General features: G+C 36.1%; 1 protein-coding gene across 1 annotated transcript in view; it reads right to left on the reverse strand.

Moving 5' to 3' along the window:
* The window catches only part of FAF1 (Fas associated factor 1), a 492,565-nt gene that overhangs the window by 242,462 nt on the left and 227,797 nt on the right, over positions 1 to 22,306 (reverse strand). Inside the window, exon 6 of the mRNA XM_032640813.1 lies at positions 16,389 to 16,480. Coding sequence (XP_032496704.1) covers positions 16,389 to 16,480 — 92 coding nt within the window. The remainder of the gene's footprint in view (positions 1 to 16,388; positions 16,481 to 22,306) is intronic.

The raw sequence follows: 22,306 nt of genomic DNA on the forward strand, positions 1-22,306 counted from the left end.
AGATTTGGCCAGGCTAAATCAGAGCCTTCCTATGAAAACAGTAACAGTTCTAGGGGAAGCATTCATTGTTATAAAGTATAAATCCATCAAGATTAAGCAACTAGACTAGGAAAAACAACACATTCAGACTTGGGTTTCAGGGCTGTTATGGATTGAATGTTTGTGAATCCCCTCAAATTCACATGCTGAAAGCCTAACCCTCAATGTGATGGCATTTGGAGGTAGGGCCTTTGGAAGATGATTATGTTTATATGAAGTCATGAGGATGGGACTCCCATGATGGGATTACTGTTCTTATAAGAAGAAGAGAGAACAGAGCTTGGGCTCTCACCAGGAACCACATCTGTCAGCATCTTGATCTTGGACTTTATAGCCTCAAGAACTATGAGAAATAAATGTCTGTTGTTTAAGCCACCCAGTCTAGGGTATTTTGTTATAGCAGCCTGAGCTGATTAACGTAAGGGCTTTTAAGAGTTCTGAATTCACAGCACTCAAGTAAACAGATACCATCAATTCTGCACAGGCTTCTACTAAATGGCTATCTGTTTGTTAAATGGTATATACACATCCAAATTAAAATTCCACTCATTAAAATCCATTGTAGAAAACAATAAGTATTTGTCAAAACTCATATAACTGGGGAATACTTAAGAACCCATTTATTATATGTAAATTATATCTCCACAAAAAAATTATAAGCCATAAAAAGTACCTGAACAATTGGATAACCACTATTTTGGCAATTAAATGGGTCCCATATTTTTTTTTTTTTTTGCGGTACGTGGGACTCTCACTGTTGTGGCCTCTCCCGCTACGGAGCACAGGCTCCGGACGCGCAGGCTCAGCGGCCATGGCTCACGGGCCCAGCCGCTCCGCGGCATGTGGGATCTTCCCGGACCGGGGCACGAACCCGTGTCCCCTGCATCGGCAGGCGGACTCCCAAACACTGCGCCACCAGGGAAGCCCCGGGTCCCATATTTTTAACTTCAAAAATACAACACGCTTTTTATCAACGTAAATGGAAACCATAGATTTTTTGCCATTGCTACTTAATAATACTATACGACCACTGACATATACGGCTGTTGTCCGTGAAATTAAATTTCTCAAATCAATGTTGTATATGTAGTTAAGATGAGTAAAATATTAACATCAATACAGAGATCAAAAAATCTCCTGTTTCATTCCTGCTGTGTGTGTATGCTATTTCTTTTCTTGCACTGGATATTTTAAACAAATATCAATGTAAAATAACATGTTTAGAAGGTTCATTTCCAATAATTTTATTTTTTAAATATGACCTGATATTGAAGCCAAAAAAGTAATTTTTTCAAATTATTGTGACTTTTTCTTATAAAAATATAAATAATAATCTTAGAATGTGCTATTGAATTTTTCATTAATAATTTACAATTTATATCTTTCTAAAAGGCCCTACAAAATTTTCTCTCCTTTGTCTCTTTGGGAATATTTTATTATCTACAATGATCTTTTTATCCTTTCAGATATATCAAGCTTTTAAATTAAAAAGCATGACACATGGCAATTTAAATTTCCATTCTAAACTTACAGAGTCATATGAGCTCTTGTCAACAAAAGACCAAATTTACTATAATTATGGATTATTTACACTAAAACAAAATAAGAAATCAATATGTAAATGTAATGTTTGTAGTAGCTAATGCAGCCAGCAATGACAGATTAGGTTCAAACAGCAATCAGTTTGAAAATCTGGCACATATGTAAATGAGCTAGGGACTTGATGTTTACATTTGACTGTATTTCATTCAGGATTTTTAAATTGTCTCAGGAACAGCACAAAAATAAAATGTTAATCTTTCCACTACAAATATAACTTGAGCCCTCATCGTAACTGAAATTAGGTTTTGCTCCTGTCCAGCTAAACTAACATATGATACTAATAATTCTGAGCTGCAGATTACATCATTCTTAATTAACACTCTGCTACAGTTGTTAACATCCTCCAAGACACCATGCTATCATCACCACAAGTTCTGTAACAATCTTAAAACCACGTTTAACAAAGGTTGGCCTCTTACTCTGCAGCTACTTTTAATTGCTTTCTTTGCTAGCAATTAAATATGTCTAGATAAACAAACATTCGGTTTCACATAATTCTTAACAACATTTTCATGAAGATTTCAAAGTTCAGGTGTCCTTATGTCTATAATTACTGTTTATCAATATAGAGATATACTGGATTCAGCTAAATGTACTAACCAAAGTATATAAAATTAATCAAAATTTGGTAATTAGCGGTGATAGTGATATATTGTGATCCATCAAGTAGTTCATAGCAAAACTGTCAAAACATAATTCTATTCATCTAGACAAACCACGAAGAAAGAAAAAAAAACTTACAGATACAATGGTTTTTGTTTCATGAATTAGTGACCAAGTTTCCGACTGTCCATGAAATCAACCATAGAGAATACCTGCAGTTCTTTTTCAAAGTGTGATGTTAACAAGCTAATCTCAGTACTCACTGACCTATCAATAGGCAGTAAACTATATAAATGGGTTTGCTACATCAATCCAATTAGATGTCTTGTGATCTCCACCAATGCTTTAATTGGGGACAAGTTTCTTTCATCCAGAATGCATAACTATAGGGAAATGTCCTCTTCTTAAAATAAGCCACTTTTCAAGTAGCCCCTTATTAAGAAACACTTACCAATCCAATACTTCCTAATTTCACTTTTACAAAATCTAATAATAATGCTCACAAGAATTAAAGTTGAACAGTAATCACCATAATGTACTTGAAACACTGATTATATTAATTTATTCTTAAGAAATTAAGAGTTACTTTAAGAATGATACAGCGAATTGTTATCAACTACTTACAACACTGGTTAAACATTTTCACAGATGAATATCCTTAGTGAAAACAAACAAAAAAGAAGTTGTTTTGTAAAGCATTTTGGAAGAAAAAATTAACCAATCCTTTCAGAACATTTACTTGCATATGTAAAGTTTCCCCTTTCTGTACCTCAGTTTCCCTAGTCATAAAATGGGACTAGATTAGATGATTGCTTTAAATCCTTCCAAAGATGATACTCTAGAGCCTTCTTCTAAGTCAGAGCTCTGATGGATATGACTCTTGCATTAAAGGAGAACACCAAAAATTGAAATAGCAGGATATAGACTAATAAAAAGTTAAAAATATTATAAGGATTAACATCTGTGCAGAGATTCTGAGGTGCTGAGGAAATAAAAGTAGGATGAGAGCTATCTGAAAGCATCCTTAGAATGTCCTTGTAGTAAGTGAACCCCACAATAGTTCCATGATACTGTTCAGTTATCTTTTTAGTTGGGATAATGGGGGGTGGACAAGTATCCTGAATGGCCTCACTACAGGGTGGGAGAGATGGGAAAAAGAAAACAAAAAAGAAAAAAATAAACTGTTTGTATGAGTATCAGTACACATACCACCCAGAGGGTGTCACCTCTTAGCTAAGACCGAGGCTAGAAGCACAGCTGGATACCTATTACCACAGCTAGTTATAAGAAGGAGAGATAGAAGAGGAATAGTTCAGTTTTTCCCTTAATTATACCAGGCTTAATGGATTCAGTGAAGTGCATATCCTACGTAGAAGGTTAGAAGAGACCTCAAGGATCATGAGAACAATGTTTCATTTGCTTTTCTTCAAGCTTTTGCCTCTGCTTACAGGGTGAATACTATTTCTGCCCATGCTGCTTCTCCTCACAAAGGAAGTGTTTTAACACTTGTAGTATTTTCTCCCCATTCTAAACCTGCCTCCTCCAGAGAAAAGAAGAGACTATTATAATTATTCACAAGGTCACCTTGTACTAGGTTAGGCTTCACAGAAGGCAGGGGATGAGACCAGCAGCTTCCTCTTCCATTTCCTATGCCCTAGTGCACTAAATTCCTTTCCACTTTTTATCCTCTGTGGTAAACACCCCTGGATAAGATTTGCCATGAGCTCTCTAAGCTATGTTTCCTGCTGTGACCAGGTTGGTGAGGCAGGTCTATTGCATCAGTCCTTAAGGCTCTGAAGACCCAGTCATAACTCTTTTTATAGGTCACTTGAGCATGTGGGTCCTAAGATTTAGATCTGGAGTGAAAGGTAAAAGACCTCACTTAGGACTCAAGTCTAAGCCACATGATCCATTTGGTGCTTGTCTGGCTACTAAAGCAGTTTCTTTTTCCAGTCATGGAGCCTCTTTATTTTCTGGTAACATCTGAGGCCCGGAGCAGAGGAGTGACCTGCCCAAAGTTAAACAGTGATTCTGTAGGAGAACTGGAGCTAGAACTCAGATGGGGCTAGGACTCGGATATCTTGACTCACTACTCCTCAATTTCCTTCCACAGTATCCATCAGAAAATATAATATCCTACTCTCACCTAACTCAAGGCTACTGTCACCTGCTTTCCCACCAACGGTTTTCCAAGGACAAAAAAAGGCCACATATTTTAACACCAGTGGTTTACTTAACTATCACAGGAGTCCCAATTAGAATTTACTAATTGAATTTACTGAATTTACTAATGCTTGCACAAATAGCAACTAATTCAAAATCAGAATTAAAAGCAACTTCACAACTCAGAAGCCATACAAGGGGACCATATGCTAGACTACATGACCAGAGCTCAACAATACCTTCATAGAACTCAACAAAATATTAATGGGAACCATCCTCCCAGTATAAAAAGGTCAAAGTTCAAAAGCAAGACTCAATTACTACTTGTAAAAGGGACAGCTACACATAAGGGATACCTTATTTTCTGTCAGCCTGCCATAAAAATGAAGACAATCTATATAATTAAAATGGAGCTGGACATTTTTAGCACTTATTAGAATAAGACCAAAGCAAGTTGAAAAGACTGTCTTTTATTACCAAGACACCCATTCAGTCCTTTTCTAGCAAGGTGATCATTAGTAATACCAAATCCAGAAATACTAAACCTTCTCCATTTATATTTATACATGGCCTGAGGGCTTTGGCGCTAGTTATTTCCCTTGCCTAGAATACTATTCATTCTGCTTTTCACTTTAATGGTTCCTCAATCATTCATGTCTCAGTTGAAACAGTACCTCTTATGAGAGGGCTTTCCTGACCTTACAACTTACAGTAGTCACCCAATTACTTATCATATCACTCTATTTCAGTTTTCTGCAAAGCTCTTGTTATCATCTGATAATTTTTCTGGTTTATCTTATTTGTAGTTTGTTGCCTGTCCCTCCACCCTACCATGTCTACACATATTATATTGTAAACTCCATGAAAGCAGGTACCTTGTTGTCTCGTTTCTCATTGTATCCCTAACACCTAGAACAAGGACCTAACACATTTTAAGATGGTACTCAATCTATATCTAGTAAATGAGTGAATAACTGACATCCTGCATGAATAAATGAGATGGACTCTCCATTTATCTGAAAAACACTTTATGATGAGTCTGACAAATAGCAAAACAGCCAATGGAGAGACTACACATGCATGGATAAAAAATTAAATGCCTCCATTTGTCATGAAACTTTTCATATTCATTACAACAAATGTTTATTAAGGGCCTCTATATAGATGGCACTCTCGTGAACTGAGGGAGATGCTCAGTAAGAATGCTCTTGCTCTTTACAGCTTGGGATCTGGTTGGAGAGAGGACAGCCATATAAGAAATAATACTAGGGAAACTAAGACTCAGAGAAGAAAGATGTTGCCTGAGGCCACAAAACCCGTGTAGGACAGTTCTAGGATAAACAGTGTCTCACTATAAAGCCAGAGCTCCTTCCATTACTCCATACTTTGATGAGAAAAATGAAAAGGAACACTGGACAAAAAGGCTAAACTCAGGTCAAGAAGTGGAGATTGCCTAGTTCATTACATTTATGGGACACTTGTAAGACCTTCGGCTCCCCAAGCATCTTATATCTGTTCCGCATGATGCTTGATATCCCTCCATTAGAACTTTACTTCTTACCTTTGGTCTCTCTTAGGAGGCAAACATCCTTAGGCATGTAGCACTTCACAGTATTCATTCCAAAAATAGTTCTAAGTACCTACTATATTTCAGGCCCTCTTTTAGCTGTTGAGGATACAACAGTGAACAAAAAAGAAAGTCGCTGATTTCTTACAGCTTTACATTGTGATGAGGGACACAGACAACAAATATGAATATATTACTAATATTACTAATATAATGCATTGTTGTCATAATGTAAGATAAAGGGAGAATGTATAACAGAGGGGCTTTTTTAGCCAGGGGAATCAAGAAAAGCCTATCTGAGGATGTAACATTTGAGTAGAGGCGTGAATAAAGTAAAGGAGTAAGCCAAGTTGATAAGTGGTAGATCATTTCAGGCAGGGGAATAGCAAAGTGCAAATGTCCTGAAGTTGAAGCACACTTAGAATGTTTAGAGAAGAGCAGGGAGGCCAGTGTGGCTGGCAAGATACAAGCCAGAGATGAGAATGATAAAAGATAAAGTTAGAGAGAGAGTCAGGAACAAGATTATATAAGTCCTTTATATACCTTAGTAAGGAACCTGGATTTTATTCTAAATGCAAAAACACAAATGGAGGGGTTTGAGCAGGGGAGAGATCAAGTTATGGTTTTTGGTTCATTTACATCTTAGACCATTTGAATGCTGGGAGAGGTGCCATTTGAAGTAGTGGAATAAGGACAGGGGAAAGAAGAGGTCATCAAATGGTAAGGCTGAGAGAAGGCAAAGAAAAGTTTACCTACTCATTTTTATTATCTATGGTTATAAGTGAGATTTACACACAATTTTTTCTTACATTATCTTTTTCTAATTTTGGTAACAAGATTACATGAACATTAACTTTTTTTTTTTAATTTATTAATTTATTTATTTTTGGCTGCATTGAGTCTTCGTTTCTGTGCGAGGGCTTTCTCTAGTTGTGGCAAGCGGGGGCCACTCTTCATTGTGGCATGCGGGCCTCTCACTATCACGGCCTCTCTTGTTGCGGAGCACAGGCTCCAGACGTGCAGGCTCAGTAGTTGTGGCTCACGGGCCTAGATGCTCCGCGGCATGTGGGATCTTCCCAGACCAGGGCTCAAACCCGTGTCCCCTACATTAGCAGGCAGATTCTCAACCACTGTGCCACCAGGGAAGCCCTACATGAACATTATAAAATAAGATCGGTAGCAGTCTCACTGGGAAGAGTTTGTGTAAAATTTCTTTATGGAAATCCTCTGGGGTGGGGGAGGGTGAAGAAGTGGCATGTGAAATTTTTGACTATAAATTCAATTTCTTTGATGGCTATCATTTTTTCAGGTTACCTATTTCTTGTATTCATTTTAGTACTTGATAGTTTATGCAAAATTTTCCATTTCAACTAAATTTCAGATTTTAATAAGCCATAAAGATATGCTTATTTTATTACTATTCACACACATTTTTGTTTTAAAACAATTTATTAATTTCTTATTTGTTTTGTATTAACTTATTTAATGATTATTTTATTAATCAAATAATCTCTTCTGAATCTGTAGTTAAGTCCCCTTTTTCACACCTAATATTTTTGTGCTTACCCTCGTTTTTTCTTGGCTTGGTTTTTCAAGCAGTTATTACTTGTTGATTACTTCTATCATTAATTTCTATCATTAATTACTGCTTTTAAATCTTTCTTTCCTTCTATTTTCTTCAGACTTACTCTATTGTTATTTCTCTATTTTCTTAAGTTGAACATATAATGCAATTGTTTTCTATCTTTCTTATCTTCTAATTAGTGGACTTAATATTACAAATTTCCCTCTAAGTACCACTTTTGCTATATTCAAAGTTTTAACATATAGCACTCTTATTTATGTTCACTTCTGAACAGCTAGTAGTTACTATCATGATCTCATTTTTACCCATAAATTATTGTGAAGTAAATTATTTGTAGTATCCAAATGTATGGAGAATCTCAGAGATACCTTTTTATTATTACTTCACTTCTAATTTTATTGCATAATGGCCAGAGAATGGGTCAGCATGATAGTGATTCTATGATACTGGCTTTGTGTTCTAATACGTGGTCAATTTTCCTAAGTATTCTATATGTGCTTAATTTGGTTATTCAAATAATAAATAGCCTACAAAGATTTATTGCTTAATTCATTAGTTTCCATAAGACATTTGTATATAATTGTGGTTGAACTATTTCCCCTTGTAATTTTGTCAATTTTTGCTGATTTGTGCACACAAGTTTACAATTGTCATATCTTCTTAGTAAACTGTCCCTCAATATTATTTGCCTTAAATTCAATTTTATGTGATATTAATATTGCCACACTACATTATAAAAATTAATATTTGGCTTAAATATCATTTCTTATACCCTTTATTTTCTCTTTTCTGTGTCATTTCTTTAAGAGATATTTCTCTGATAAACAACATACAGCTGACTATTCTTTTTTCTTCTAGAAGCATGCAGGTTATTTTTCTTTAGTGTTTATCCCCTTAAGTTATAACATTTATACCTAGGTTTATACTTTTCTAATACAGACTGATTTAATCAGTAGCTGTAGCTTTCTTCAAACAAGAACCTAAACAAGCTCTCAATAACTACCCTCTCTCTGCCATCACCTAACCACTACCTCTAATTCAGTTTACCCATCTGCAAAATGTGACAAAGAACACCTATCTATGATTTATTGTGAGGATTTAATCAGATAATATATATATATATATAAAGGGCTTGGCAAAAAGCCTGTCTTCATAAATGATAACTGTTGTGTCACTATCACTTACCAAATACTTTTAACTTCATATCCTTATTCTTGTAACTATTACCTATCTTCTACTGCAGTATTCTCTATAATTTACACTTTTCAACAACGATTACTTAACAGCACTGAAATCCAGAATCCAGAAATGTTCTTCATTTGCTCCAATCTTCTATTCTTCTGCCTTTTCTACTATCTCTAAACCTGCCAGGTAACTTCAACACTTAACCCCTGGACTCTACCCTGCCTCCCTGCTATAGACTGAACTGCATCCCCCAACCCTAGAAATCTTATATTGAAGCCCTAACCCCCAATATGGCTGTATCTGTAAACAGCCTTCAGGAAGTAATTAAGATTAAATGAAGTCATAAGGGTGGGGCCCTAATCCAATAGGATTGGTGTCTTTATAAGAAGAGGAAGAGAGACAAGAGGACTCCAGTATTTGCTTGCTCCCTGCCTCCTCTACTTCCCTTCCCCTACTTCCTTTCCCTCCCTCCTTCCCCCCATCCCCATCCCCCCATATGAGGACACAGTAAGAAGGCAGCTGTCTGCAAGCCAGGAAGAGAGCTCTCACTAGAAACTAAATCTCACAGGAACCCTGATTGGGCCTTTCAGCCTCAAGAACTGTGAGAAATAAATATCTATTGTTTGTCACCCAGTCTATGGTATTTTATCATTGCAGCTTAAGTTTAGATACTCCCATACCCTTTTTGGTTTCACTTTTTCAAATTTTTCCTATTTGCTGTCTCTTCCTCCTCATAATTCTAATAATTCTTCAGTCTCTTGACCCTACTCCTCCCTCAACTTCTCTCTCCCTTCAGAGTTGAATTTTCTGAAAATAACAGTAACTCTAATCCCTCATTTCTCACTTATCCATTAGAATCTACTACAACCTGGTTATTCTCATCTTCCTACCAAAAATAATCTTAATAAACTCATTAATTACTTATAAACCAAACTGATGACCTTTTAAATAATTATCATCCTACTTGGAATACACTGCAACATTTTGTAGCATTGTACATTTGAGACAAAAAATATAGGCAGTAAGTAGTACATATTTTTCAGGATTGTCTCAGTTCTAGACATGTGACTGAATTACATATGGGACACACACCAGTGAAAAGCTCCACTGGCAAGTAGGAAACAGGTGTTTATAAATAGAGACTTGTCATCTATATATGTTTTTGGAAACTGAAGTATTGAGAGGAGATATCAGGGAGAATGTACAGTAAGAGGGATTGCTGAAAACAGAATTCTGGGGAACACCAACTTTTAGAGCAGATGAAGAAAAGAGGTGATTACTGGATGAATCAACCTGAGTGGCACACAGGACACCAAAACAGTGTTGGAAATTTTCTTTAAAGAGATGAATTAAGGGGACTTCCCTGGTGGCACAGTGGTTAAGAATCCGCCTGCCAATGCAGGGGACATGGGTTCAAACCCTGGCCCAGGAAGATCCCACATGCCATGGAGCAACTAAGCCCATGAGCCACAACTACTGAGCCTGCGTGCTTAGAGCCTGTGCTCCACAACAAGAGAAGCCACCGCAATGAGAAGCCTGCGCACCGCAACGAAGAGTAGCCCCTGCTCACTGCAACTAGAGAAAGGAACGAAGACCCAACACAGCCAAAAATAAATAAATATATATATATATATATATATATAAAAGCTTATATATACCTTAATGAATAGGTTATAAGCTCCCACAGGACAGAGCTTGTTTTCATCTAGTAGGTAATCAATAAATCTTGGACAGACTGAATTTTTCCTATAATAATATGAAACAGGTATAATTAACAGTCCCCATCCCTCCTGATTTTACCATGATTTACAGTATAACCTTAAGTTGTGCCATAGGGGTACTGCATCACCTTTGAATTAATTAGTGAAATCTGATTTTAAAAGTTTTTAAATGCATTTCAACTGTTATAAAAATTACGATTAAAGAGTTTGCTCTTAAATTCTCAAAAAGCCTGAAATTCTGTTTGCTGAAAAACATTACTTACTTTAAAATAATTCTAAATATAATTCAGTTACAAACACTTATATGGTAATTTTACTGCTCTTAGCTTTAAAAAAAAATGTAAATACAAAATAAGACTCAATTAACAGGCACCCCCTAGTGGCAGTAAAATCAAGTTAAGAAAAAAAAATTTTATAAGACGTGGTTTAAGATATAGCCCTCACCAAACCTTGAGAATAATATTGTTTGTCAGTAAACAATTTAAAAGCATGTTATTTTATATCTACATTTTACTAAATGATTAATAGTGTGCGGTAACTAAAAGTTCATTCACACACCAAAATTTCATTAATATTCTTGAGAACTACAGTAAGTGAAATAATGTATATAAATACCCTTCAACAAGTATATAATGACAATTACAAGATATTTTTTAAAAAATCTCATTATAGAGAACAGCTTCCAAAAAAGAAGGCATCTTTGGAATAAAGCTTTATATATTTGTGTCAAGAAACTGGAAGTTATAGTAGATGGAGGGTCAGATGGAGATTTCAGTATCAGAAGTATTCACTGATGACCTTGAACAATCCACAAAACTCTTCTAAACACCTCAATTTCCTAATTTATAAATTAGAGATATCAGAATCAGCCTGTAATCTTGTAGAGTTGTTATAAAAATCAAGTGAGAGTTGAATGAAATAGATTACTATTGGTATTTACTAGCATAAATAATTGTAATAATCATGCTTTGTGATTTCACATATAATGTACCTCTCCTGCTTAATGAATTTTTACAACCACCCTGGCAACTAAAATCAATGCTTCCTATTTTATATATGAAAACTCTAAGACCCTAACCAAGCTGGGAGTGTAATCCAGGATTTTTCTCTCCAGGTCTTGTTATCTTTTATATGACGAGATAGATTATAATCATATTACTTTTCTGATTTGGTCATAATAAATTTTGTTTAGGAGTGATACTATAATACCAGTGTTGTCTAGTCCATTGAGAGAAGACTGATACTCTATAAAGAAAGAACCTAATATTTGCCATTGCATTGGAATTGGAATGATGGAATCCAGCGACAGGACCTCGCCATAGTTTTGCACTGCAATTAACAGGCAGGTTATTATGCAGTTCCCCTCAGTCTTCCAACATCCACTGACTGACTTGTGTCAGAGAAATAAAAGAATAAAACCAATTAAATATCAAACCAACCACCTAAATAAAATACACCTTTAAAAAACATCCCAAATCTGAGGTGAAGAGAAGACAATAAAGGGAACAGGTCTAGGGTAGAAATATAAATTAGAGATATAAAATTGACAGTGCACACAGACGACACGTAAAAGCCATGACATTGAATTTAGTAATGTGGTCATGAGTGACATTAGCAAGTCCACTAGCAGGTCCCTACTTAGACTGGGTTCAAGAGAAACGGGAGGAAAGGAATTAGAGACAACAAATGTAGACAACTCTTTGGGGGAAGTTTTGTTATCAAAGGGACTAGAGAAATGGAGTGATTGCTGGAAGGGGAGGTGGGATCAAGAGAAAAATGGAAGAACTAACATCACGTTTGAATGTTAATGGTAACACTCTACTAGAGGGAAAAACTGATGATGCGGGGAAGAATTAAAGTGAAGGAAGTCCTTGATTTAGGCCAGAGGGAATATAGAATGTAACCTGAAGCAAACATGGAGGTTTGGTGTTAGATAGGAGATTGGTCATGCCATCTAGAGTAACAGGAGAAAAAGAAGAGTATGTGTGTAAGATGCAGGTAAGTAAACAGAGACCAAGTTGGAAGCTTGTGGAAATTCTCTTGTGATTGCCTTCATTTAATCAGTGAAACAAAATAAGAAATGAAGTCATCAGCTGAGGTTGAGAATACGGGAGAGGTGTTTTAAAGGTCTGAGGAAAAGATAAGTGTAAAATGGCCATTTAGGAGAGTGTGGATAAACCAGGTAAATATGCTATCACTGCCTAGCAACATTAGGGGGCTCTCTAAAGATTATGGTCGTGAATTTAAAGATACACCAATCAGCATGATTTTGTTTGTCTCTAGTCACATTTAGCTCTGAGGCACAGAATAGACAGAGTTGTATTTATCCAAGGTACGGATTTTTGTCAAGCAAGATCCATGAAGCAAGAATTGAGGCTACATGCAAGAAAGTGATTACAGTGAATGACCATGGGATATTGCCCACTCTAAGGAAGAAAGAGAGGACATGAAAGAGGTAATGATCATGAAAAGATGGTAGTAACAATGGATTGGAGGCCTGAATAAGACTGAAGGATTGTCAGGGTTAGGATACTAATCTAGGAAGTGGGCTAGAAAGACGAGAGATGATTAGCAGAAAATGGAAGCTTGAAATTAGTATTTAAGAATTGTTTTAATTAAATGACAAGACCACAGGAAGATATGGCTGACGTAGGATGGGAAAAAAGATCATTGTAGAAAAGAAGTTCAAGGAACTAAGAGGCCAAGGTGTTAGAAGAATCTTTCCTATTTTTCTCTACCAATTTCAGATCTCTTCTATTCATTTGCCAATTCTCAAATATAACACGAATAATCAGAATTACCTTTTATTTTCTCTTTTTTAGATTATAAATTAGGTTGCAAATTACAATAAGATTTGTATGAATCCACCAATTATAACAAAATTTTGCAAAAACAAATCAATTTGATTCATTATGGAGTTTAGTGCAGAGAAATTTTATGTCTCCCATATTTGATAATATGATGTACTTTATAACTTAATACTAAATTACCTTTGGACTCTATTATATAGTTGTCAAAAATTATTTTTATTTGATAAATACAAAATGAAAATCGGAAGTTAAAAATAATTATTACCATTAGCTTATAAAATTCTGTATGGATTTTGTTTTTTTAAATTGTCTCTCATGAAATCAGAATTTAAGATATACATCACACACAAAAAAAGAAAAATAATCTCGTTTTATAGAAAGATATATTAACAGGTACCTAAAAGAAACACACCTTGACTTTTTAGTTAGATTTTAATAAAATGTGCCCTAATATAACTTTTTCATCAAATGTGCCCTTTATAACTTTTTCCAGCTTTCAAGCAGGAAAGCTCTAATACCCCTCCTCTCACTAGCCAGATAGACTGTGTTTTGTGTCTTTTATTTGGCTTTGAATTTTTATGTCTTTCTTGTTGTTCCAACACAGGAAAAAGCATTACTGTAACTTGCTAAAAATCCATAAAGCCAACTAGGGAAGATTACTTTAGTGCTATATAAAGTACTCATCCTCCAATAAACACTGAATTTCAGAAGCACTGTAGGCCCCTGCCTGCCTAGGGACTGAGGAAGTGGCAATCAAACTAAGGTCAGCCACACGGCAATGAAGAACATTTCCATTAGCCCAGGAAGACATTTTGATAAATCCATTTAATCATGTTACTGGAAAGCAATAGATTATAACAAATGATGTCTCTTACCTACTTGTAATTATGTGGATTATATATTGGATGACAGTGATTACACTCTGTTAACTAACTTAAAAAATAATATCCTCCATGACTAGATACAGAACCCATACCTATAATCTCATCTGGTATTTATATCAACATTACTATAAACACGAGGACTACAAGTACTGTTGGCTGTTTGTAGTAGCATGCAAATACAACTTCCCATTAATATATGATATGAACATAGAAGATAAAGAGCAACCCAAGAAATCTTTAAATTCTTAGCCTAAAACAAACCTTTAACAGACTATCAGATACAATTATATTAGATTTAACTTTTTTCAGTTCAGTGATTTCTACTTTGGTAAAGTGAAATTTAATTTTCTTTTTGCTACTATCTACCTGTGATGGTATGATATATAAGAAATATACATTTGGTTTTCTTCCCCACTTAGAGCTCCTAAAATCTTTGGAATTTTTTAAGTGATAAGAGTGATAAAGGTGAAAAAAGAGAGGTCTCTTTTGTTATTCATAATGAGCCACTTTCAACCACACCTGGGTTTGCTAAACAGATGATGTTTGGAAAACCCCTCTAGAGAGAAGCTGGTTGCCAGGGAAGCCAAGCTCATGATTAGAGGACTGGACCTTTTAGCCTGCACCTCCGCCTCCAGGAAGGAGAGAGGAGCTGGAGGTTGGGTTAATTACTAATAGCCAATGACTCAATTAATCATACCTCTGTGGTGAGCCTCCATAAAAAATCCTAGCTGAAGAGCTTTGGAGAGCTTCCAAGTTGGTAAACAAGAATGCATTCGTGTCCTGGGAGGGGGGCACACCCCAAACATTACAGGCACTCCTGTGCTCAAGACCCTTCCAGATCTTATCCTATGTATCTCTTCAGCTGGCTGTTCATTTATATCCTTTAAAATATGCTTTATAATAAATTGGTAATAGCAAGTAGAGCATTTTTCTGAGTTCTGTGAGCCATTCTCTCACAAATTACCGAACTCAGAAGGGAGTAGTGGGAACCTCCAGTCTATAGCCACTTGGTCAGAAGCACAGGTGACAACACAGACTTGCAACTGGGTCTGATATGGGGGCAGTCTTGTGGGACTGAGCCCTGGACCTGTGAGATCTAACGCTATCTCCAGGTAGGTGGTATCAGAATTTAGTTAACTGTAGAACATCCAGCTGGGAATGAAGAACTGCCTCATGGTGGTGGTGGTGGTGGGGACCCACACATCTGGTGGCCAGAGGTGTTCTATGGGTAGGGTACCAAAGAAAAACAGGACGTTTTTCCTTCTACTACATTAATAATAAAGGCATTTGGTAGGCGGTGGGGAAAAATTGGACAATATTCAAAGTTTAGGAACACCAAGTTGCATTAAATAAAAAATGTGCAAAAAATGGTGAAAATCTAAGAACTTAAACATAGTTCTAGAAGGATACTGTACTCATAAAAATTATTACTCTATCACTACCTTAATCATTCACTTTAGATCAGGTTGCTTCATCAGGCAATAATGTAACATACAATTAAACATTAAAATCATCTGATCATTCTATAAATGTACTGAGTTTCACTGTGAATACTGAAAAAAGAATGACACCCTCTATTCCAAATAGAGAGAAAATCTTAATAAAAATTTTTTTTTTTTTTTTTTTTTTTTTTTTTTGCGTTACATGGGCCTCTCACTGTTGTGGCCTCTCCCGTCGCGGAGCACAGGCTCCAGACGCACAGGCTCAGCAGCCATGGCTCACGGGCCCAGCCGCTCCGCGGCACGTGGGATCTTCCCAGACTGGGGCACGAACCCGTGTCCCCTGCATCGGCAGGCAGACTCTCAACCCCTGTGCCACCAGGGAAGCCCAATAAAAATTTTATATCAGTGTTTCTCAAGCTGTATTCTGCAGAGCCCAAGAACCTTCCTCAAAGCTTTGCTTCTTTAGCCATGGGAGACACTGGAGTTCCAGTTACTCAATCTCTTCCCTCCAACTCCAGTTCTTCCCCTTCAGAGAAGTGCCATTTTTTACTTTTTTACATAATAGGGTTTTGCTAAAGCTTTTCTTTGTAAAAAGATTCCATCACTAAAATCAAACAAATAAACTACCCAAACCAAATAGTTTGAAACTTTATATAGTTAATAGCTGTTGGTAAGTTAAAGCTTCAACAAGATTTTGATTTGATTTGATTTTGATAGTTATATACAGTAAAACAACTTAACAATCAAACTTTTTGTTTCAGATTCCCAGGAAAAGTAAACATCTTACCCAGCATGACTAGATGATGAAGGTGGTGGCAAATCTGGTGTAAGAACATAAAGACTGTTGTTTTTTGGCAAGTGTAGTGATTTTAAGACCATCTGAAAAACAAAAAATAAAAACAAATATAAAATAACTATTGATTGTGCATTTTTAATCTTTTCCTATAATTCTTAGAAAATTATCACTATTATAGTTTGACTTTGCATCTTTTGACAATTTCCTAAATAGGATAATACAGAAGAACTACTGAATCGCAAAAAATCTCTCTCTCATAAATATCATAAGTTAACATAAATATGAATATTAAAATAAAATACAAATTCTTTAGCTCATGAAACGATACAAACATATAAGAACACAGTTGAGAATCATTAATTTCTTCATTGAAGAAGCATATCCTTGCAACTAATATCCACTTCATTCAGGATCCTTATAGCAAAAATTAGCGATGTAGGTGTTCAGAGATCATTAGACCTAGAAAAGATCATAGAGAGTACCTCAACCTAAAGACTTTATAGATGAGGAGCTGCAGCCTAATAGGTGAAATGACTTGGATGAGGTCTCTTGTAAGTGTTACCTAGGTCACTTAACTGTTAGGCCAGATAATTTTTTTTGTTAAAGCACTTTGTCTGGGGTGAATAAACTACTCTTGGGCTACCTCTGACCTACTATCTTGATAACCTCACAAAATTTCACCAAATTTATTTGCCAGAGAACTCCTACATACCTTTCAAACTCCCAACTTGATGGTAAATACCCGCTAATTCAAAATTTTTTGGACAGCAAGAAACATTAAGAAACACATTTTACATCTTTACATCATAACCCAGGACAAAAATACTTACTCAACAGATATTTATTGAGCCACCAATTCTATGCCAGGAGTATTCTAAACACCGAAGATATAGCAGTGAACATGATAGTCTAAAACCCCTGATCCTCAGGAGCTTACATTTTAGTAGGAATAAACAAAGTAACCTATATAGTTGACTACTAGAAGTGATAGTTTTCGTGACTAAACATAAAGCAGAAAAGGGAGGGTGAAGAATATGAGGTTGGGGAATTACATAATTTTAAACTTGGTTATCAGGGTGGTTCTCACTTGGCGAATGTGACATTTGAGCAAAAAGTTGAAAGTGGTGAGGAAAGAAACCATGAACTTATATAGAAAAAGAATACGGCTGGCAAAGGCAATAGCCAGTGCAAAATGCTTACTGAACAACAAGGAGTCCAATGCAGCTGAAGCCGAACGAGTTCTGATAGGAGACAGGTCAGAGAGGTTAACAGTGATGCCAGGAGATAGGTGAGAGGAAATGTGTTGAGACATTTAAGCTAATGTAAGGGCTTTGACTTTTTCTCTGAATGAGATCAGAAGCTATTGGAGTGACATTATCGGATTCATATTTTAAAAGGATCTCTTTCTCAGCTGTGTTGGAAATGGATGGGAAAAGGTTGACAAAGGAGGGCAGAAGCACAGAGGAGAGTAATAAAATATACTAAAACAAGGATGATAATGGCTTATGTCAGTGTGATGGTAATAGAAGTGATGCAAAATAGGTGAATTCTGGATATATTCTGAAGATCACACCAAAAGGATTTCATGACAGACTGGATATGAGTCAATAATGATCCTAAAGCTTTTAGACAAGAAATGGAAGGATAAAGTTGCCGTCAACTGAAATGGAAAGACTGCAAATGAAGACCTCCACTCTAGGCATGTAAGTTTGAAATGTGTATTAAACATTCAAGTGGAGAAGACAAGAAAGCAGTCAGATATATCCATCTGGAATTCAGGGAACAGGTCTAGGGTAGAAATATAAATTAGAGATATAAAATTGACAGTGCACACAGACGACACGTAAAAGCCATGACACTGAATTTAGTAATGTGGTCATGAGTGACATTAGCAAGTCCACTAGCAGGTCCCTACTTAGACTGGGTTCAAGAGAAACGGGAGGAAAGGAATTAGAGACAACAAATGTAGACAACTCTTTGGGGGAAGTTTTGTTATCAAAGGGACTAGAGAAATGGAGTGATTGCTGGAAGGGGAGGTGGGATCAAGAGAAAAATGGAAGAACTAACATCACGTTTGAATGTTAATGGTAACACTCTACTAGAGGGAAAAACTGATGATGCAGGGAAGAATTAAAGTGAAGGAAGTCCTTGATTTAGGCCAGAGGGAATATAGAATGTAACCTGAAGCAAACATGGAGGTTTGGTGTTAGATAGGAGATTGGTCATGCCATCTAGAGTAACAGGAGAAAAAGAAGAGTATGTGTGTAAGATGCAGGTAAGTAAACAGAGACCAAGTTGGAAGCTTGTGGAAATTCTCTTGTGATTGCCTTCATTTAATCAGTGAAACAAAATAAGAAATGAAGTCATCAGCTGAGGTTGAGAATACGGGAGAGGTGTTTTAAAGGTCTGAGGAAAAGATAAGTGTAAAATGGCCATTTAGGAGAGTGTGGATAAACCAGGTAAATATGCTATCACTGCCTAGCAACATTAGGGGGCTCTCTAAAGATTATGGTCGTGAATTTAAAGATACACCAATCAGCATGATTTTGTTTGTCTCTAGTCACATTTAGCTCTGAGGCACAGAATAGACAGAGTTGTATTTATCCAAGGTACGGATTTTTGTCAAGCAAGATCCATGAAGCAAGAATTGAGGCTACATGCAAGAAAGTGATTACAATGAATGACCATGGGATATTGCCCACTCTAAGGAAGAAAGAGAGGACATGAAAGAGGTAATGATCATGAAAAGATGGTAGTAACAATGGATTGGAGGCCTGAATAAGGCTGAAGGATTGTTAGGGTTAGGATACTAACCTAGGAAGTGGGCTAGAAAGACGAGAGACTATTAATAGAAAATGGAAGCTTGAAATTAGTATTTAAGAATTGTTTTAATTAAATGACAATACCACAGGAAGGTATGGCTGACATAGGATGGGAAAAAAAGATCACTGTAGAAAATAAGTTCAAGAAACTAAGAGGCCAAGATGTTAGAAGAATCATTTACAAGGCTATATTAATAAGAATTAACACAGAGAGCAATTATAAACCAGGAACTAAAAATCATCAGAAAATGAGGAAAGATGACCTCAGTAAGTAGGTGATACAATTTTTTTTTACATGAAAGTCAAAGCTGAAGGTTTTTTAGAGAGGAAGGACTGGAAATGGAAATGAGGAACAATGAGAACACACGTTTTACGTTAGTCCAGTGGTATGATGGCTACTGGAGAAAAGAAATTAACACTGAGAAGCGTACAGAAAAACAATGTGATCAGAAAGGCAGATTTCAGTCAGAGGATAGATAGTGAAGAGAATGTGCAGGGAAGAGGTTAACAATAAGAGGAATTTGAATTTGGTTAATGATGAATAGTTCCACAGGGCATAGCAAAAAGGTTTCAAGCACTGTAAAGGAAAAAGAATAGAGACAGATATGGGCTGTGCAAAGGCTATGGAGGTTTGAGTGCGGGGTGAAGTGGGAATCTGAGACTCCTTGCAGTGACTTGCATAAACAGGAGGAAAAGGCATAATGAAATTGGTTCTGGTTGAATCAAAGCAAATAATAATGTCAGGGCTGAAAGTGTTGGAAAGAAAGGTGGAGTAGATATCTAGGAACCCCTTTTAACCCTGCAGATGGAAGTAGGGACACCTAGGAAGGGCTGATCTTACCCAAGCATAGAACATAATGAACTTATTCTTGACCCCTCCATGAGAGAGCCCATCTTACTAAGGGCACGGTCTTCCTTCACAGGCTTTGGGACTTACTCTTGACTCATATTAGTTATTTCTTAAATAAAAAGAAATACTTACTCATTATTTGCAATACACTCTGACACCTTTTATCCTATTTCTTTTTCCTTTTAATACTGGCTATAACCCACTCAGTTAACTTCAAAACTCACTAATGGCTTGTGACCCATGGTTTGAAAATAAGACACTGTAGTAGGTAATTAATCATAACTTCACAATCATCCAGGAAGCCCTGAAGTTCTGAATCTTTTTGTCAAATATATGAAAGTCCTTTTGAAAATCATCTATTTTACCTTTCAAGAGTTCACGTGCAAACAAACAAAAAAAACCACATGCATATATACACAGGAAAGTTATTTTTACCATTTTTCATCTTCCATTATTTTACTGTGAGGATTATTGATAACTGCTTGGTCTTACCATTTGATCATTATTGTCAGTTTGCCATGCCATCATCCAAAGATTTTCCACTAAACCTTCCTTCTCAAACCACATATGATATGGTGAAATAAATGGATGCTTTCTTTAAGTCATTCAGTCATTCCACAAACATTTATTTGATGCCTGTTATATCAGGCATTGGATATCTAACGGTGAAAGAAACAGACATGGTCCCTCTACTTATGGTGTTGTGATGGGAAACGCTGGGATGGTCCCTCTACTTATGGTGTTGTGATGGGAAACGCCTTTTATACAGAGGTCTGTTACAGAAAGTAACATTTTAAGCTGAGACTTGATTGAAAGATGAAAAAGAGCCACCCATGTGAAGAATTGGGTGTAAAGCATTCCAGGCAGTTAAATAGCATCTGTCAGGTAAAGTTATAGAGAGCTTGAGCCTATTAGAAGAATTAAAAAGAGGTTTCTATGGCTGCAGCTTGGAAAGAGAGGGTATGAAAGGCTTAAGATGAGGCTGTAGATGTGAATAGAGGGTAAATAATACAATACCTTTTAAACCATGGTGAGTAGCTTGAATTTTATTCAAAGTGCAATAAAAAGTTATGTTTTACCAGGAGAGTGATATAATTTGATTTATATTTTTAAAAGCTCATTCTGGCTCCTGTGTTGAGAATGCATTGGGAGAACCCAAGAAAAAAAGCTGGAAAAACAACAATGAAGCTATTACATTGTTCCAGGCAAGATATGCTAACAGCCTGGATTAGGCAGTGCAATAAAAATACTGAAAAGTGGCCATAGTTGAGATATATTTTGGAGATAGATGCTATAGGACTTACCAAAGGATTAGGTGCTTTTGAAATTTTTAAAAAATTTATTTTATTGGGGAATTCCCTGGCAGTCCAGTGGTTAGGACTCAGCTCTTTCACTGCCATGGCCCGGGTTCAATCCCTGGTCAGGGAACTAAGATCCCGCAAACTGCACAGGATGGCCAATAAATTAATAAATTAATTAATATTTATTTTATTGAAGTATAATTGATTTACAATGTTGTGTTAGTTTCTGAGGATTAGGTGTTTTTCAAATGGGAAAAGATTAATGCCCACATTTTTGGATTTAGCACTGGTGATATAGTTCTGCCATTTATAGGGGAAGACTGGTGAAGAAATGGCATGGGAAGGAAAATCAAGAGTTCCATTTTAAACATGTTAAGTTAAAGATGCCAATAAGGTATGCAAGCATAAAAGTGAACTACCAATTTGGATATGTGAATTCATAGAAGTATAGCCTGGAAATATAAATTTGGAAGCAATCAGAAAATTAATGGCATGGAAAATTAATGGCATGGAAATTTCACCTACAGAAAAGAGTACATAGAAATAAGTAACTGAAAATATTATTGATAACAAAGACTAAGTTCAAATACAGTCAGCCCTCCATATCCATGGGTTCCACACACAAGGATGGAAAGTACTCAGAAAAATTCCAAAAGTTCCAAAAAGCAAAACTTGAATTTGATGCACATCAGCAACTATTTACATAGCACTTACATTGTATTAGGTATTATAAGTAATTTAGAGATGACTTAAAGTATACAGAGGATGTGTAGGTTATATGCAAATAAAATGCCATTTTAGGTAAGAGACTTGAGCATCCACGGATTTTGGTATGGGGTGCAGTCCTGGAACCAATCCCCTATGGTTACTGAGAGACAGCTATATTAGAACACATAGCTTTAAGAACATTTTCAACATGATTGCCTTTCTCTTCAC

Source organism: Phocoena sinus, chromosome 1, assembly GCF_008692025.1.
Source record: "Phocoena sinus isolate mPhoSin1 chromosome 1, mPhoSin1.pri, whole genome shotgun sequence".
In the NCBI taxonomy this organism is placed as follows: domain Eukaryota; kingdom Metazoa; phylum Chordata; class Mammalia; order Artiodactyla; family Phocoenidae; genus Phocoena; species Phocoena sinus.